Below are 14,795 nucleotides of genomic sequence, written 5' to 3'. Positions count from 1 at the left end.
TACTGTATATATTATATAACGTATATCAATGCTTCGTTGTATTATACCTGCATTGTAATGACTGTCGGCCTGTAGCAGCTTCTAACACAAAATCAACATAGTGATTTCCCCATAGTATTACTGCGCATGAATAGAATAGCTAATGGTATAAGCCTCGCGAGAAGAACCAAAGCAAAGACACATACATGGGCTTACGGCTTTTCAATACTACCAATAATAGAATAAACATAGTAATAACATTGACATCTGAAGGAACAATTCGCAAACAGCCCAACCAAGGCAAAACGGGACCGGACAATGAGCAGTACAGTGAAGCATAATAAAAGAGGACTCGTCTTTCCTTTACATACAACTCATAATCGTTCCTTTTTACTTCCTTTTCCTGTCATAGCCTCTTAAACTGAAACTTGACTCAAATTTACGGGGTGGCCCGGCTCATGCTGATAAGACGCTTCACACCAACCTGTTGATAGAGTATTAGTATGGGTGTAGTTCAGTAAGAAGGTAGAAATACTCACCATCCAGTTACCGCACTCGTCCAGCCGGTTAGTCATAATATCGACGTGGATCGTCCGGGCGGTCTCATAGTCGCGCGCCTGGATGGCGCGAGCCAGCTCCGCCATGTCCGCAATGGTGTTAGGCTTGAGCAAGTCCTCGTTGTTGAGGTGGTCGAACAGGATGTTCAACCGCCGTTCGGCATCATCAACCTGTGCCTTGAAGGAAGACGGGGCCCGAGACTTCACGCGCTGCATGTCTGCGGAGAGGATCTCGTAGACAGGCATGGCGTCGGCCGGGATGTGGGAACGGTCACCGGGGGCTATGAAAAGTCAGAAACAGAGGCCACCAAAAGAGAGGTATGGAATCACTTACGGTACTTAGGCGGGGCAGGTGCGGGCTTCTTCTGCGAGGAAGCCGTGCTTGGCCGGGATCCCGGGGCGGCCTGAGGCGGAGGGGCTTGTTGCGGCGGGGGTTGCACGTGTGGCGGAGGAGTGCTCGGGACATAGTGGCCCGCGGCCGGAGGTTGAGGGGCATACGGAGAAGCAGCTGCCTGCGGAGGCGGAGGGACAGGTGCCCGAGTCTGCAGTTGCGGGCTGGCAGCCTGTGCGACTGGGCTAGGAGCATACCGGTTGGGGGGAGGAGGCATGGTAGGCGGCGCGTTGTATGGAGAGGGTCCCCGAGGAATGGATGCTGGGACTCCCATAGTGGACGCCATGGGAGGAGGCTGGGGCAAAGAAGCGTAAGGGTTGGCCGGCGGAGGGGGCATCGTAGTCGAAGACGGCTGCACGGCGGGTGGCGAGGTCATCCGTGGGGGAGGAGCAGTGCCCTTCGGCGGAGGGGGAACTGAGGGTGCTCGCTGACCAGCCGGTGGCGGAGGTCCCTGTGTGAGAGTGGGGGACTGGTTGGGGAAGGGAGACGCAACCGTTGCAGCGGCAGGGGTGGACCTGCGAGGTGTGGGAGCTTTGGCAAAACCTTCTGGCAGATCGTTCCATGCGGGCAGATTCGTGGCAGTGGTGTAGGTGGTGACGGTAGGGGCAGGAGATTGGTTAGATGCACGCGGAGGCGGAGGCACACCACCGCCTAGGGGCTGAGCACCGTAAGCAGGTGCCTTGGGCGGCTGATATCCTGCAGGGGTGTAGCTGCTACCGCCAGCTGGGGGCGCATATGGGTTGACAGGCGGCGCCGGCGCGGAAGCAGTAGGCGGCGCATAAGGGTTGGCAGCAGCAGTAGTTGGGGGAGCATAGGCGTTGGCAGCGGCAGTCGGAGGAGCGTAGGGATTTACAGCCGCTGCAGCTGGAGCGTAGGGGCTGGGAGCAGCAGCTGGCGTAGCCGGTGAGTAAGCTCTCTGAGGCTGGAATGCGTTAGGCTGGGGGAGAGGCTTGTTGAGGGCGGCCCTGGTCACAGTAGCGGCGGCGGGCTGCGTTCTCTGAGGGGTTGCCTGTCTCGTAGCCAACTTGATACGGTTCCGTGCAATCTCAGCCTCGGGGTGCTTCTCCGGCACGAGGTCGAGATACTTCTGCGCAACCTGCAGGCGTCCGTGCGTAGCAACAACGTCGGCATACTCGATGTACTTGTCGTACAGCGTGCCGAGCTTCCAGTCCGACTCCTTGGTGCGTTCGGTGTCCTCGAACTTGGTGACCTGGCGGAAGATGGTCACCTTCTCGATGAGCCCCTGCAAAGCACGGACGTGAATCGAGAAAGCAGAGTCATCAGCGGCGGTCTCGATAGCCTTCTGCTCGTTCTCACGAAGCTCCTCAATCCAGATTGCAACGACCTTCTCTAGCTTGGAACCGGCCAAGAAACAGAAGGAAGCATCCTTGCGCATACCCTTGTCCTCGTTGTTGCGGAGTTCTTCCTCCAGTCGGTCACCCAGAGCCTCGCAAAGGTCAGCGAAATCCTTCTCGTCAGCGAAGGTGCAGAGAGCCGCCATGACCTCCTTCCAGTTAGACAGGTCAGCGTTGTAAACCACGTCCCAGAGGTTCTTGCCGACAATGGAAGCCAGCAGGCGCACGTAGTTGGGGCTGTTGGTCTGCTTCTGGAAGTAGTGCTCCTGGGCCTTCTCAATGCACTTGGGACCGCCGCAGATGGCGATCATGAAGGCATCAGAGAGGCGATCTTCCTTGAGAGCAACGTCAAGAGCCTTCTCAAAGTCACCGAGGAGCAACGCGCGGGTAATGCCCGTGTCGGCTTCATTCTCCGAACCATTGAAGATATGGAAGGGATTGTTGGTCTTGGCTCCCTTGGAGGCAGCCAAATCGGACAAGAAACTGTCTGCTTCGGGATTGGCATCAAACATCGACTGCAGGCGCCTGTGCTTCTTGGCTCCCGACCCGCGGGATTCCTTCGTCGCCTCCCCATTGACTTCCTCTTCCTTATCGAGACCGAGCTTAGACAGGCTATCCGCAGCCTCGTCTGCTTGGTCAGCGAAGCCAAGGTATTCGACCAATCCCTTGCGAGGGTCCTTAGAGATTAAGGCTTCAATAACCTTCCAGTCAGCCCTCTCCTCATCGGAGCCAGCGTTAGCCGCTCTGCTTTCGCAGATGCTGCGCAGATCGCCCTCCTTGAGAGCGGTCTCGAAGGTCTCAGTCGACTTCCCAACAGCTTCATCAACCTCAAACGGAGTGATCTTAATCTTGGATGCACGCTGTCCCTTCTCAACCAGGTTGACCGAGACGACTCTGCCACCAAAGCCGAAGGTGGCGCTGCAGGGCCTCTCGAGCCACTTGGGAGGCTTCGGCAACGAGAAGCTCGAGACCTGAGGTTGAGTCTGTGCCTTGGCAAAGAAGTCCTCGCCATCCAGAGCCTGATTCTGATCGGCGATGGCCTGTGCGGTTTCGGTGCTAGTGTTCTGAATGGTCTGGATGGAGATCTTTCCATCGAACGATGCGGTAGCGAAGAAGTTGGGGTTGTGCGGGTTCCAGCGGGTCTGGAAGGTCCAGTTGGTGACAACGGGGAATTCGCCATAGGCGTGGCCGGTTTGCGGGTTCCAGCACATCGTACGGTTATCTTTTCCGGAGGAGAGAAGCAGATCGGGGTCCTGAGCACACCAGGAGAGCGACAACACACCGGACTCATGGCCGCGGAGGGTCCTCTCTGGAGCGTGCGAGTTACGGAGATCCCAGACACAGATCAGAGGATCGGACTCGAGAGGGGTCGCAGTGACAAGTTTCGTAGGCTGCGCTGCGTTAGCCCAAATTAGGAAACATAAGGGATGTTCCTGAACGCCTCACCTTCTCCGGGTCCCAGGCCACAGCGCTAACTGCCTTCCGGCCCATGTTGTTGAGAGTCAAGCTCTCCTTCTTTGTCTTGACATCCCACACAGTAACAAAGCCTGCACTGCTACCAGTGACCAAGATGTGTGCAACCTTCTTGTTCCAGTCCAAGCATTCGATGTCGTCCGCGCGGGCCGCCGTGCCTCCGAGTCGGTATGGGTTCGCGACATTGTTCAGGTCGGAAATGTAGAGCTGTCCAATCGTGAGCCTGACTGTCTAGACACCTCTCCATCATGTAGCCTACCTCGCCCTTTGCACCACCGGTTGCCAGCAAGTTCGAGTGTTTGGGGTTGAACTGGAGAGCCTTGATAGCCCCTGAGTGTTTGGAAGTTCTCGAGATCACAGCATCACTTTTGAACCGTCAGCCAATTGTACAGTCCCAACATAGAGCACATCCGCCAACTCACTCGGAACCATTAAGCAGCTTATCGGCATCCCACAAATCCAACGAGCCGTTCTCCAGAGCACCGGCTATCACACCCCGCGAGTTATCTTCGGATTCCGTCCACGCTAGGTCATTGAAGCTATCGGAGCGATATAGTTAGCACGTCGGCTTCCCTTACACGGCAAATTGCAGGGTAGACGCAAGGCTCTATTTACCCGGAGTCCGTATCAATCTTAGCTACCGGCTGTAGCTCTCCGCCGGTCTCATGGCGGCTGAGTGCCAGATCCCAGAGCTCCAGACATGTCTGATTGGAGAAGTCGACGTCAACAGCACCGGCCCGAGTACCGGTAGCGATCAGAGGCGACGCAGCCCCGGGGGACCAGGCGAAAGTGGCCGTCCGGGGAATCTCCCTCAGACGCACCATGGTGAGATGTAAAGGAGCGGCGGGAAAAGGAAAGGGTATAGATTAGGAGAGTTAGGACCAGACACGAATTAGGAGGGTCTGGCACCAAAGGTCATAGACGAGAAGCAACACCAGGAGCGGGAGAACCAGAAAAACGAGCAGAGAAACAACCTAAGAAAGAAACCTCCCCTCTCTATAGAAGAACCGAGGGGTGCATGTACGGTGAGTTGCCAAGTATGCGATCGAGGGCGTCACTGCAATCAACCAAGTGTCCTCCTGGAGGGCGCTCGGGGGGGCTGATGGCCCCTAAACCGCTTTGGGCCCTCGCCAAAACACCCGCCCCGGGGGCACCACGTGATATCAGGTTGCTCCGTCCCAAAGTCTAGAGCTTTGCCTAGGCATTAAGTGAAAAGGCCCCGACGCGGTCGCTCTTTCTCTCCCCCTCCTTTCAGTGACGTTTTTCATCCTAGCCCATCTGGGAAGTTTGCTATTACCGACCATGAGCGAGAAAGCACGTCTAAAATGTACCGTCTACGTGGGGGGTCTTGACCAGGCTGTGACGATGCAGACGCTGGCCGAGGCATTCGTTCCCTTTGGTGAAGTGGTTGATATTACGCTCCCCAAACCCGATCTCCCGAACTCCAACGAGCTCCACCGCGGTTTTGGATATGTGGAGTTTGATCTGCCCGAAGATGCGAAAGAGGCGATCGACAACATGGATGGAAGCGAACTATATGGGCGGACAATCAAGGTTGCTGCTGCTAAGCCGCAGAAGGACAGCAATGAAGGACTCGGCAGCAAGACGGCTATCTGGGAACAGGTACGCCGTGACGTTCACCTTGTCATTACAGATCATTTGCTAATTACGTATGAAACAATAGGAGGGATACTTGGCCAAATATGCCGTCGATGAGGAAGACAAATTGGCTGCCGAGGGAGGCGAGGCCGACGGAGCCGAACGTCAAGATCCCATGCAAGGACTCGAGGAACTGGACGTGGCCGGACCCAAGCCGGAATGAGCTCTACGATAATCCACTCACGCCAGGGGAAACTGGCGCAACGAAGAAAAAGAGAAGCCAAGAAGCGGGCGACAGTAATATTGCGATATTACACCATCAGGAACCCTTCGTTTAAAGCCGTACTATTTACACGCGCTCCAACCCTGAGCCTGAGAATTTTCGAGCATTCCATTCTTAACTCTGGCCGCGCGACAAGGCCCGACTACCCCGTGAATGATACAGATCGCCGAAAAATCAAACAAAGAATCGCCCATTGCAATTTGAAATCAAATGTGATGGTACATTCTTAGTGCTCGCGGTCCTCGGGGCTGTTGCGGTACAGACGGAGGGTCTTGTCGGTCATGAGCTTGCGGGTGCTGGAGTAGATGGCAGCACCGACGGCGACACTGCGATGGAACTGCGTCAGTGGAGGGCAGATGAAGACTGCGGAGTGGGAGAGGAAGGGAGGTGGGAGGCGGTCGGGATTAGACTTCACGGCATGTCATGTAGAAGCCATACGATATCAGGAAATAAACATACCCAAGGACCAGACCTGTAGGATTCAAGAAACAATCATTAGCACTGCTGTAAACCAATGGCAAGGTGTTAATCATTCAGACCGCGACGTACCGAGAGGGATCAACTCCGGGGGGACTCTCTTCAGAGTGCGCAGACGCTGAGAGATAGTGTGGGCTAGAAGCCAGGCGTTAGTCCAATTCCCACCCCCAACAACACAATTCTATCATTCAAGTATCGGTCCTATGCGCAAACCGGGGAGGGAACCCCATACCGCTGTGGTTTTCCTTCTATAGCCACTTGTTAGCCACCCTGCCAAACGTAATTTTTCCCCAACGTCAAGTCAACACGACGGACCGGGGATTCAACTCACAGGAGCAGGAAAAGCGAAAGGCCGGGAGGCCTGCATGCGCAGAACACGAGTAGGGAACATGGCGAATGGGCTTTGAGCAACCGGGGTGGTTGAAGTTGAGTATCAGAACGACTTAAGTGGTGGGATGGCAAGATCGGGAAGTGGTGACGGAAGTCTGAGCTTGATGGAAGGGGAGGTTGCACCACTTAGGTAAGGCGGTAGGAAGTCACGGTGGTGGTTCGGGTGTTTAGGAAACCTGGGCGCATGAGTGGCTCGCTAGTAACCTCTAGTTTGGCGCCTGAGGCGGTCAAACGTGAACTTCCGGCTTCACGGCTTCACGGGTCATTCCACTCCACCGGCCGCAGAACCTCCTCTCTTTCTCGGTTTCTCCAGACCTCCTCCCCTCCTCCCTCCGCTCATCCCACCCCCCTCCAATCAACACCCCAAGTTTCCAATTTAAGGTTACTATACCTTCAATCTTATCACAATGGGTGCCATTCCTGAAGTTGACCCCGATGAGCCCGTCGAGACCAAGCCCTTCAAGTTCGTGACTGGTGAGCTTTCCCTCTCCCAACCCTCCAATGGGTCCAATTCGTCCCGTAACTAAGGTCAATTGCTAATCAATTCACAGCTGGTACGTCTAGGATAGGGTTTCGAGCATTCGCGGCGCCGTCGCTGTCGTCGCGATCGAGGTAGTTTTGTGGGCTGACATATGAGGTGATGAATAGGCTATGACGCTCGTTTCCCCCAGCAGAACCAGTACGTGATTTTCGCACACCTCTCCGCTCAATCTGCCTCCCAGTACGAACTGCAATAACTAACCACACATCTTTTCTCCACACTCACAGGACCAAGCACTGCTGGCAGAACTACGTCGACTACCACAAGTGTGTCACCGCCAAGGGCGAGGACTTCCGCCCATGCCGCCAGGTTAGCTAGCTACTGCCTCCCCATTCCACACCCAAGCGAAACCAATTCTAACCACCATTGAACCGAAAACAGTTCTACCACGCCTTCCGCTCTCTCTGCCCCAAGGCCTGGACTGACAGATGGGATGGCCAGCGCGGTATGTAGCCCCATGTATTCAGAGGAATATGTCATATTCCTCAATTTCATGAAGAACAGCAGCATACTAACGAAAAATCTTACAGAGGCTGGTAACTTCCCCGCTCGTCTCGACCGGTAGACGCATTTAACTACTTTGTTCACCGTTAATTGAAAGTTCAAAGTTGTTTTTCGTGTGTCTTGTCAACATGTACTCTACCCTATAAGTTGGATCCAGCGAGAATTGTTAGCTCTGAGCCCCTCCCCAGACTCAATTCGGCTGGGTTGGAAGACGAGTGTATATAGACTCGCGTAGTTGGAATGATGTGTCAAACAAACCGCGCCCATAAAGCTCAGCATAAGCTCGTAGCCAATAATTTTCTTATGAATCTGTCCTGTTCCACCTATTATCCTGATATTGATATAAAATACTAGACAGCCAAATAAATGTACATGTCACTCACCTCAACAATACCTGAAAAGCTGGAAAAGTACAAAATGATAACCACTCTGCTTACCACCAACAACACCGTCGTAAGATCATACGATATCCGATAGTAAACCAATCAACCAACCAATCACCAACACCAAAAACAAATCTTTCACAACAACTGAACTGAACTGATAAACAGATTATTCCATTTATGCATCTGCTTACCTCACTATGTACATTGCGAAGCAACTATTACTATGAAGACAACATCACTGCTGTTTACTGCTAGTTATACAACCAACTTAACGATAATGATGATATGGTCAAAATCCTACGTACTACTAGTCCTGTGGCAGTGTACATTTGTTGAAGGAGATCAGCCACAATCGAGTGTTGGACTTGAGGGAAGATGATACAATACAGTAAGAATATGTGTCTGAAGATTATGGCATTTCATTCTGATTTAATCTAGATTGCAAGGAATACATGTTATGTGAACTGTAGGTTTATAGCAAAAAGCACTCTCTCACCAAGACATAGTATAGAATTATGAATGTTAGTTGGTGATAGATGGCTTTCAGAATCTGATGTCAATCACAATGGTTGGAGGTCTCATGTTCCAGGACGTCTAAGTCTTGTTTATCAAATGTCGCAAGAGGAGACATATATGCCTCCGAGGTACGTGCTGTTCCATATTAGTTAATTCCAGATAGTGGACAGATGCAGACAGAAAGAGGCGAGATGTTGGCGAAGCGTTGAGAAGAAACTGGAGGACAGAAGTCACTTTAGCCAGCTCGAAGAGACAACAAAGAAGTCAAGAGTAAAAGATAGGAGAAAATAAGAGAAATGAGAGATAACAGCAAAGGTAAAGGAGATGTAATCTATAAGATATATACAAGGGTATGAACACAAGCAATAAAATGCGCAAGACTTTTGTCCTCCCGGTAATGCTTCGCCAATGAGAGATCAAGAAAGAAAGGTTTATAACAAAGTAAAAAGCAAAAGACCATCTATCCCAAGAAAACACAGCATATGGACGGATATCGCAGATATGTGACTGGAAAAAAGAGAAAAGACAAATCAGAATGAAGCAAATCTATACGTCAAACCTGTTCAGGGAATTCAAAGCCCCTTCAACAAGCGGTAGAGCTTCTTGTGCTCCTCAAGGAAGATGAACGTAGCAATGGTGTGAGGACCGAGACGAATGAAGCTCGGCACCCAACCACGGAAAGCCCATGCGAGGCCCTCCTTTCTAGTGATATCGCGGAGCAGTCCAACGATGCTCTGACTGCGGCCTTCAGCCGGAGAAGCGCTCATGACACGAGTCTTGATCACATCAACGGGACTGCAGACAGTGGTAGCCACAAATCCAGCCATGAAGGAGGCAGTGAAATGCGTTCCCATGTTATCAGACATGCCGAGCTTCTCAAGACACAGGCGCTTGAAGGTATCGTACGAGGCCAGTTGCGACGTTGTCATGAGAACAGCACGGGTCGAGTTCGGCCACACACCGCGGAACAAGCTGGCGGGACCTTCGGTGCGCGTCATTGTCACCAATCCGTGAATCGCGTTGCGGTAGTTACGGCGTTGAGCGGTAGGGAGAGCAGCGTCGGATTGCATGCGCACGTTCAGAACGTCGGCGGGGTTACCAGCCATGCCACCGATGAAGCCGGAGGCAGAGGCCATACCGATCAGGGTGAAGAGGCCAGGAGGCGAGTCGGGGGAGGTAAAGTGGTTCTTGAGTTCCTCGTAGATACCGAATCGTGTGGTGGAGTAGGTCAGCTGGCGCAGAATGGCGGCGGACAACTACAAGAAGTGACATTAGCATCATGTAGTACAATCGACATGATCTGAAGGGTTGGTGGATACTACATACCCCGCTGTAAAGACCGAAGAATCCGTCATTCTTGAACACATGCACGAATGTGCCGACCATAGTCGAGGGGGCGCCAGGCCCGCGGGTCTGCAGGCGGACCTATAATTTTTTAAAACGCACATCGATCAGCGTTTCGGTGAGACAACGAAGTATAGGAATAAGCACGCGGAGGGGGAAAAGTCAAGAGCTCCTATAAAAAGTCCAGGAGGCATGAATTACCTTCACTGTAGACAAAGATTAGCTTCAATTCCAGCACATACTTTTTTTTTTTTCTGGTGTTGGCTAAATTAGAGCTTACCGAGATCCAGAGGGTGAGTAACGGCAGCCGCAAAGCATGATGCTGAACCACCGAACCAGAAAGGATAATGGACTTTTTTTGCAGGGGCTGGAGCATTCGCCGCCTTGGGAGGATGCGACGCCTCCAACTTCGCGCCGCTGGCCATGGTAGACATTTCAGCGGAGGGAAGAGTGATCCCGGGGAGGGAGACAGATAGAGGAGGGGGAGGAGTGGAGAGGGGGGTGGAGGAGGGGAGATTTCGTAGTTTGAATGAGAGATGGAATGAAGGCAACGATGATAATAATAAAGTCCAGTCTGACGCAGTAAAGTGAGTAATACGCTGGTAAGAAATCGGCGGCGCCGGACATAGATCAAGTCTCCGAAACCCTGCTTTTCGGCTGCACTAACCGGTCTGGGACCGCGCTGGCCAATCAGCGTCTCGGTTTCTGGCGGCCAGAAGGAGGCCGAGCGGTAATCCTCGGTAATGCGCGTATTTCAAGTAGGCTTTCTCTGTGTCCTTCGATACCCGCGGGGCGCCTCCATCGAGATAGCCTCGCTTGGGGTAACTCTGCTGATGCACTCGGTGCTTGAATTACCTCCGAAGACCGGGGAATAAGCAGCATACTATGCCATAGCTGTTTGGTAGCTCCTCAGCTGGTTTCGACAATCCTACTCTACTACAAAGTATAGGCCCTGCTTGGATCGCCACTACGTCACGCTGCATACGTCCCATGCCGTAGACTAGATTTAAGGTACATGAAAGCAGCCGCGGCTAGATCTTCCCTAGCCCAACGTCCGGTTAGTTAAAGTTGGAGGATAGGTGATTTTATCTGAACATGGTAATACACAGTTGTTGTACATATAGACTCGACTCGCCAACTGTAACTTGGCATTTAGTACATCGCGAGCATTTATAATAACACTCGCTGCCATCAGCGGAGCTCAACTCCCAGCAAGCCCACAAGCTTTTGGCGGACCTTCTCATGTAGGTCATTTGTTTCTTCATTCGTCAAGGTGCGCTCCAAACTCCGGTAATTGATACGGTAGCACATGCTCTTCCGGTGTGTCTTGGGGTGGGTAAATTCGTCAATCAGCTGGACGTCTTCCACCAGGTCTCCTGCCTCGCCGCGGACGATCTCCATGATATCGTTCTCGTGCACGGGCGCAGCTCCGCCCGCCGCACTGCCACCGCTGACAGACGCAGAGGGCAGCCAGAAGGCAACATCCTTGTAACAGGCGGGGTGCTTGGAGAAGGGTTCGAAGCGAGTGATCTCACCCGCGCGGAACTGGGAAAGGAATCGTTCGTCACGCGACCAAAACAGGCGGATATCCGGGATGTTGAACAGAAGCATAGCAATACGCTCCAAACCGATACCAAAGGCCCATCCGACACGGTTGGGCACATCCGAGTTGTTCAGCAGCTCCTGTTTGATAACACCACAACCGAGGACCTCGAGCCAGTCACCCTGCCAGAATACCTCCAACTCCCAGGACGGGCTGGTAAATGGGAAGTATGCCTCCACCCAGCGGACCTTCAAGGGTTCTGGTTGTTCACTGCTACCAGCAGCAGCTTTGCTGGCCTCGGTAAAGATCTTGATGACCATGCGCTCCAGAGACCGCTTGAGGTGCGCCGCGATGGCCTCAACTTCCTCCTCGCTATGATATTCCGCCTGGAGGGGGTTCCGCTGGGCGTGGATCGTAGGGTTGGGATCCTCGACCTCGACGTCATGAGCAGGGATCTTCTTGACATCCTCCATGATCGTCGCAGCAGTCTGACTAGCATGCTTCAAGGGCTCATTATCCGGTCGCTTCCAAAGCATAGCGCCTTCCATCTGATGGAAGATCGGGTAGTGACTGCGATCGATCGCATCTCTCCGATACACATCAGCGACGACAGTATAACCAACTTCCTCCGGACGGGTGCTCTCATTGCGATTGATCTGTTGAAAGTATGCCTGCTGATGGGCACTGGTGTGTGTCCTCAAGACCGTCTTATCGTTGATGTAGTAAGTGTCCGTGCGACTCCGACCGGGGTGATCCAAGGGAAAGCCCAGGACATCGAAGTTCTGCGCTGTCGACACAACAGGGTTCTTCTCGGTGTAGTTTCCGTATGCCGGGCCAGGGAACTGGCTCTCGATCAGTTGGCGCGTAATCGCTAGAGGGTGGTTCTCATCGAGATATAGGCGGCGGCCGATGTGGGAGAGAATCGTATCCGGGGTATTCGTCCACTGATCTGTGCGGTAGGATTGACCTTCGATGGTCAAGGATTGCGGCACCGAAGGTCGCAGAGAGGGCTTTTCATTGTCACCCGCATTCTCGTTTGTTCGGCGGATTGCCGTCGAACTCCAATCTCTCCGCTTCACGGCAAAGGGCTCCGAGAACTGCGAGAGTGGGATGCGTACGCTCCGACGTGAGGGAGCAATTGCCCACCGGGCACTGCTTGCGCGCAGGGCCCTCCCAGTGGCAAAGAGACGCATCTCGGAGTGCTGTGTGAGTTATTCAACGACTGACGCCGAGGGCAGTCAACAGCTGGTTGCGGCGTTTGAGAGCTCCAAGTCTACAAAACACATCGGGCCGGGAAAATGAGCCACCGAGGGAGATGCGCAATTGCACCTCACCATTTCAATTACGAGGATATGGCAGGAAAAAGGATATTCTTGATAGATATTTCGGAGATATTGAGTCATCATTATTGTTAATTGCACGAGAACAATGCGGTCTGCAGATACATGCCTTACGCGGGTTGTTACTGAGATGCACACTGTAAATTCATCAATCGTCTTGATCAAGAGACTTTCTATTAGTCGTTTAGATCAAAACACCTTGCATTGCCTACCGGGCAAGCAAAGTGATGCAATAAAAATCAACATGATCCAATGCCATGCAAATGTCATCCACATCCGTGCCAATGCCAATCCCAACAACACAATCCCACTTTTTCCATGAGAGAAGTAAAGGAACAAAGACACCAGCCAGGGATATAATATACAAAATAGGGAGGAGAGAGTTCAGAAACAACGCCAAGTAACAGAAAAGATAATAAAGCACCAAGACCACACAACACAGGTAAGGTGTATCATACACACATGCGTTCATGGACAAAGCAACAGAGACCTGGAACAATTCCAGATGTTCCAGCCTGTTGGATTAACATAAGTCGATCCCCATCATAGCGAAGACGTATTTGGTATATTATACAACAAGAAGATAAGACAGGGAGGTGGAAAGGGAGAGATAATGGTTAAGAGTGTTGGCGAAGCGTCTAGTTCTTGACGACACCGACCTTGGCAGCCTATAGTAAACAAGTTAGCATGATTGACCACGTATACATGCCATAGAATAATCACTTACGCGAAGAACGCGCCCGTTGAGGCGGAAACCGGTGCTCTGGGTGTACATGATGTCACCATCCTCCTTGCCCTCAACCTTGGCCATGAAAGTAGCCTCGTGGAGGTTGGGGTCGAACTTCTGGGTCTTGCCATCCTCAGTGGGCTCGCTGGGGTCAAAGCGCTCAAGACCGTGCTTCTTCAGGGTGTTCAGAAGGATGTTCTGAGTCATCTTCAGACCGGAAACGAGCTCCAACAGGTCCTTGTTGGCCTCAGTCTGGGGAGCATCGAGCTTGTCCTTGGGAACAGCAAGGAGGGCGCGGTCAAAGTTGTCAATGGACTCGAGGAGGTCGCCAGCAAAGCGCTGGATAGCGAAGTTGCGAGAGTTCTCCATGTCACGCTTGGTGCGCTCCTGCAGGTTGAGGAAGTCGGCCTTCGAGCGGAGCAGCTTGTCCTAATGAAAGAGTTAGAGATCTGCAAGGTACCATTTACGACTGTCAAAAATTGAGCCGGGCGCTCGTGTTGAGAAGGGAGCTTTACCTTCAGCTCAACGACCTCCTTCTTCTTCTCTTCAAGCTCCTTGCGGACGGGGTCCTCAGCCTCCTGGGCAGATTCACCCTCCTTCTGCTCGCCATTCTCGGCCTTGTTCTCAGTAGAGTAGAACCGGTAGGCCGACTGAGGAGCAATTGGGCGGACAGCCTGGGGGAGCTGCGGCGTGCGACGGAGAGCGGAGGTGTTGATGGAGGTAGGGCGCACAGAGCGGAGGGACCGCTGGGCCTGTCTGAGGAAGGTTCTCTGGAACATTTTGGAAGGAGAGGAAGTGAAATATGGTGACTGTGAATAACAGAGTATGACGAAGATTGGAGGCGTGAGAGGTTGAACAAAATCGGCGATATCGTTGGAAAGCAGAACTTTCGGCGGCTTGATCTGACCGCCTTCACCGGGAGAAACCTCGGGCCGGATGATCGCGTGCTGTCTTTAACTAAGCATTGCAAGGCTCTAGCTGACATTCAATACAATTCTCATCTGCCTCAAGCCTATATGTCTACTTACCATAAGTATTAAGCTGCTGTCTATATGCATGAATTCTATCTGTGTCGACTATGGCGCAAGGAACATAGTATGCTTTCTTCCATGTATAAAAGCGGCAATCATGGCGGTGAGTATACTGCCGAAACAATCAATATGCGAAGTCGGTCACCACCGGTGAACAATCTGTGCTTTAAAGGAGAAACATGGTTCATTGAAGGCCTTAGTTGGAACATTGGCTTCTTCCAGTAGTATGCCATGGCTACAGAAGTGCGGAGACGAGATTATTGATGTCTAAGCTATACATTGATGGCGATTGACATGTGCACCAGTGACCGGGTGACTCCCCTTCCATGACCAAGACGACCATTTTGCTGTTAGCACAT

General features: G+C 52.6%; 7 protein-coding genes across 7 annotated transcripts; 2 read left to right on the top strand and 5 right to left on the bottom strand.

Moving 5' to 3' along the window:
- Window positions 1–123: 123 nt before the first annotated feature.
- Window positions 124–4,803, bottom strand: sec31 (putative protein transport protein (SEC31)). The gene is made up of 7 exons (XM_025621643.1): window positions 4,371–4,803; window positions 4,178–4,294; window positions 4,015–4,120; window positions 3,729–3,962; window positions 871–3,673; window positions 519–817; window positions 124–463 (listed from the first exon to the last, which is right to left on the bottom strand). Exons 1-7 carry the CDS (start codon window positions 4,577–4,579, stop codon window positions 419–421), a joined length of 3,813 nt encoding a protein of 1,270 aa, XP_025478103.1. The 5' UTR covers window positions 4,580–4,803; the 3' UTR covers window positions 124–418.
- A 254-nt stretch (window positions 4,804–5,057) lies between these two features.
- On the top strand, window positions 5,058–5,577 carry BO87DRAFT_398484 (RNA-binding protein; the record flags this gene model as incomplete). Its single annotated transcript, XM_025625372.1, has 2 exons — window positions 5,058–5,378; window positions 5,440–5,577. The coding sequence occupies 2 exons, from the start codon at window positions 5,058–5,060 to the stop codon at window positions 5,575–5,577; spliced, it is 459 nt and encodes a 152-aa protein (XP_025478102.1).
- A 286-nt stretch (window positions 5,578–5,863) lies between these two features.
- On the bottom strand, window positions 5,864–6,569 carry BO87DRAFT_417296 (uncharacterized protein; the record flags this gene model as incomplete). The annotated part of the gene is made up of 5 exons (XM_025626804.1): window positions 6,446–6,569; window positions 6,328–6,362; window positions 6,187–6,249; window positions 6,097–6,109; window positions 5,864–6,046 (listed from the first exon to the last, which is right to left on the bottom strand). Exons 1-5 carry the CDS (start codon window positions 6,503–6,505, stop codon window positions 5,864–5,866), a joined length of 354 nt encoding a protein of 117 aa, XP_025478101.1. The 5' UTR covers window positions 6,506–6,569.
- A 281-nt stretch (window positions 6,570–6,850) lies between these two features.
- On the top strand, window positions 6,851–7,858 carry BO87DRAFT_362575 (cytochrome c oxidase subunit VIb). Its single transcript, XM_025621642.1, has 5 exons — window positions 6,851–6,981; window positions 7,153–7,183; window positions 7,273–7,354; window positions 7,427–7,490; window positions 7,576–7,858. Exons 1-5 carry the CDS (start codon window positions 6,912–6,914, stop codon window positions 7,608–7,610), a joined length of 282 nt encoding a protein of 93 aa, XP_025478100.1. The 5' UTR covers window positions 6,851–6,911; the 3' UTR covers window positions 7,611–7,858.
- Window positions 7,859–9,023: 1,165 nt separating this feature from the next.
- Window positions 9,024–10,229, bottom strand: BO87DRAFT_388234 (putative mitochondrial dicarboxylate carrier; the record flags this gene model as incomplete). Its single annotated transcript, XM_025624847.1, has 4 exons — window positions 9,024–9,707; window positions 9,778–9,876; window positions 9,997–10,001; window positions 10,076–10,229. The coding sequence occupies 4 exons, from the start codon at window positions 10,227–10,229 to the stop codon at window positions 9,024–9,026; spliced, it is 942 nt and encodes a 313-aa protein (XP_025478099.1).
- A 644-nt stretch (window positions 10,230–10,873) lies between these two features.
- Window positions 10,874–12,559, bottom strand: BO87DRAFT_378112 (phenylalanine--tRNA ligase). Its single transcript, XM_025623728.1, has one exon. The coding sequence runs from the start codon at window positions 12,529–12,531 to the stop codon at window positions 10,987–10,989; it is 1,545 nt and encodes a 514-aa protein (XP_025478098.1). The 5' UTR covers window positions 12,532–12,559; the 3' UTR covers window positions 10,874–10,986.
- Window positions 12,560–13,316: 757 nt separating this feature from the next.
- grpE (mitochondrial nucleotide exchange factor MGE1) lies at window positions 13,317–14,184 on the bottom strand (the record flags this gene model as incomplete). Its single annotated transcript, XM_025619575.1, has 3 exons — window positions 13,317–13,346; window positions 13,406–13,834; window positions 13,921–14,184. The coding sequence occupies 3 exons, from the start codon at window positions 14,182–14,184 to the stop codon at window positions 13,317–13,319; spliced, it is 723 nt and encodes a 240-aa protein (XP_025478097.1).
- Between the last annotated feature and the right edge of the window lie 611 nt (window positions 14,185–14,795).

The sequence above is a fragment of the Aspergillus neoniger genome (genome assembly GCF_003184625.1).
Source record: "Aspergillus neoniger CBS 115656 unplaced genomic scaffold BO87scaffold_23, whole genome shotgun sequence".
Classification (NCBI taxonomy): Eukaryota; Fungi; Ascomycota; class Eurotiomycetes; order Eurotiales; family Aspergillaceae; genus Aspergillus; species Aspergillus neoniger.
Note: the sequence above shows the minus strand (reverse complement) of the source record. Positions and strands in the feature narration are given on the sequence as shown.

Bases quoted from the DNA above. Each gene is read 5' to 3' on its own strand.
- sec31 (XM_025621643.1), bottom strand. From the start codon at position 4,579: ATGGTGCGTCTGAGGGAGATTCCCCGGACGGCCACTTTCGCCTGGTCC. The intron at 3,674-3,728 runs GTGAGGCGTTCA...AACGCAGCGCAG, and splicing joins TGGCCTGGGACCCGGAGAAG to CCTACGAAACTTGTCACTGC. The intron at 464-518 runs GTGAGTATTTCT...CTCTATCAACAG, and splicing joins ACGAGTGCGGTAACTGGATG to GTTGGTGTGAAGCGTCTTAT.
- BO87DRAFT_362575 (XM_025621642.1), top strand. From the start codon at position 6,912: ATGGGTGCCATTCCTGAAGTTGACCCCGATGAGCCCGTCGAGACCAAG. The intron at 6,982-7,152 runs AGCTTTCCCTCT...GGTGATGAATAG, and splicing joins CTTCAAGTTCGTGACTGGTG to GCTATGACGCTCGTTTCCCC. The intron at 7,184-7,272 runs GTACGTGATTTT...CCACACTCACAG, and splicing joins CGTTTCCCCCAGCAGAACCA to GACCAAGCACTGCTGGCAGA.
- BO87DRAFT_378112 (XM_025623728.1), bottom strand. From the start codon at position 12,531: ATGCGTCTCTTTGCCACTGGGAGGGCCCTGCGCGCAAGCAGTGCCCGG.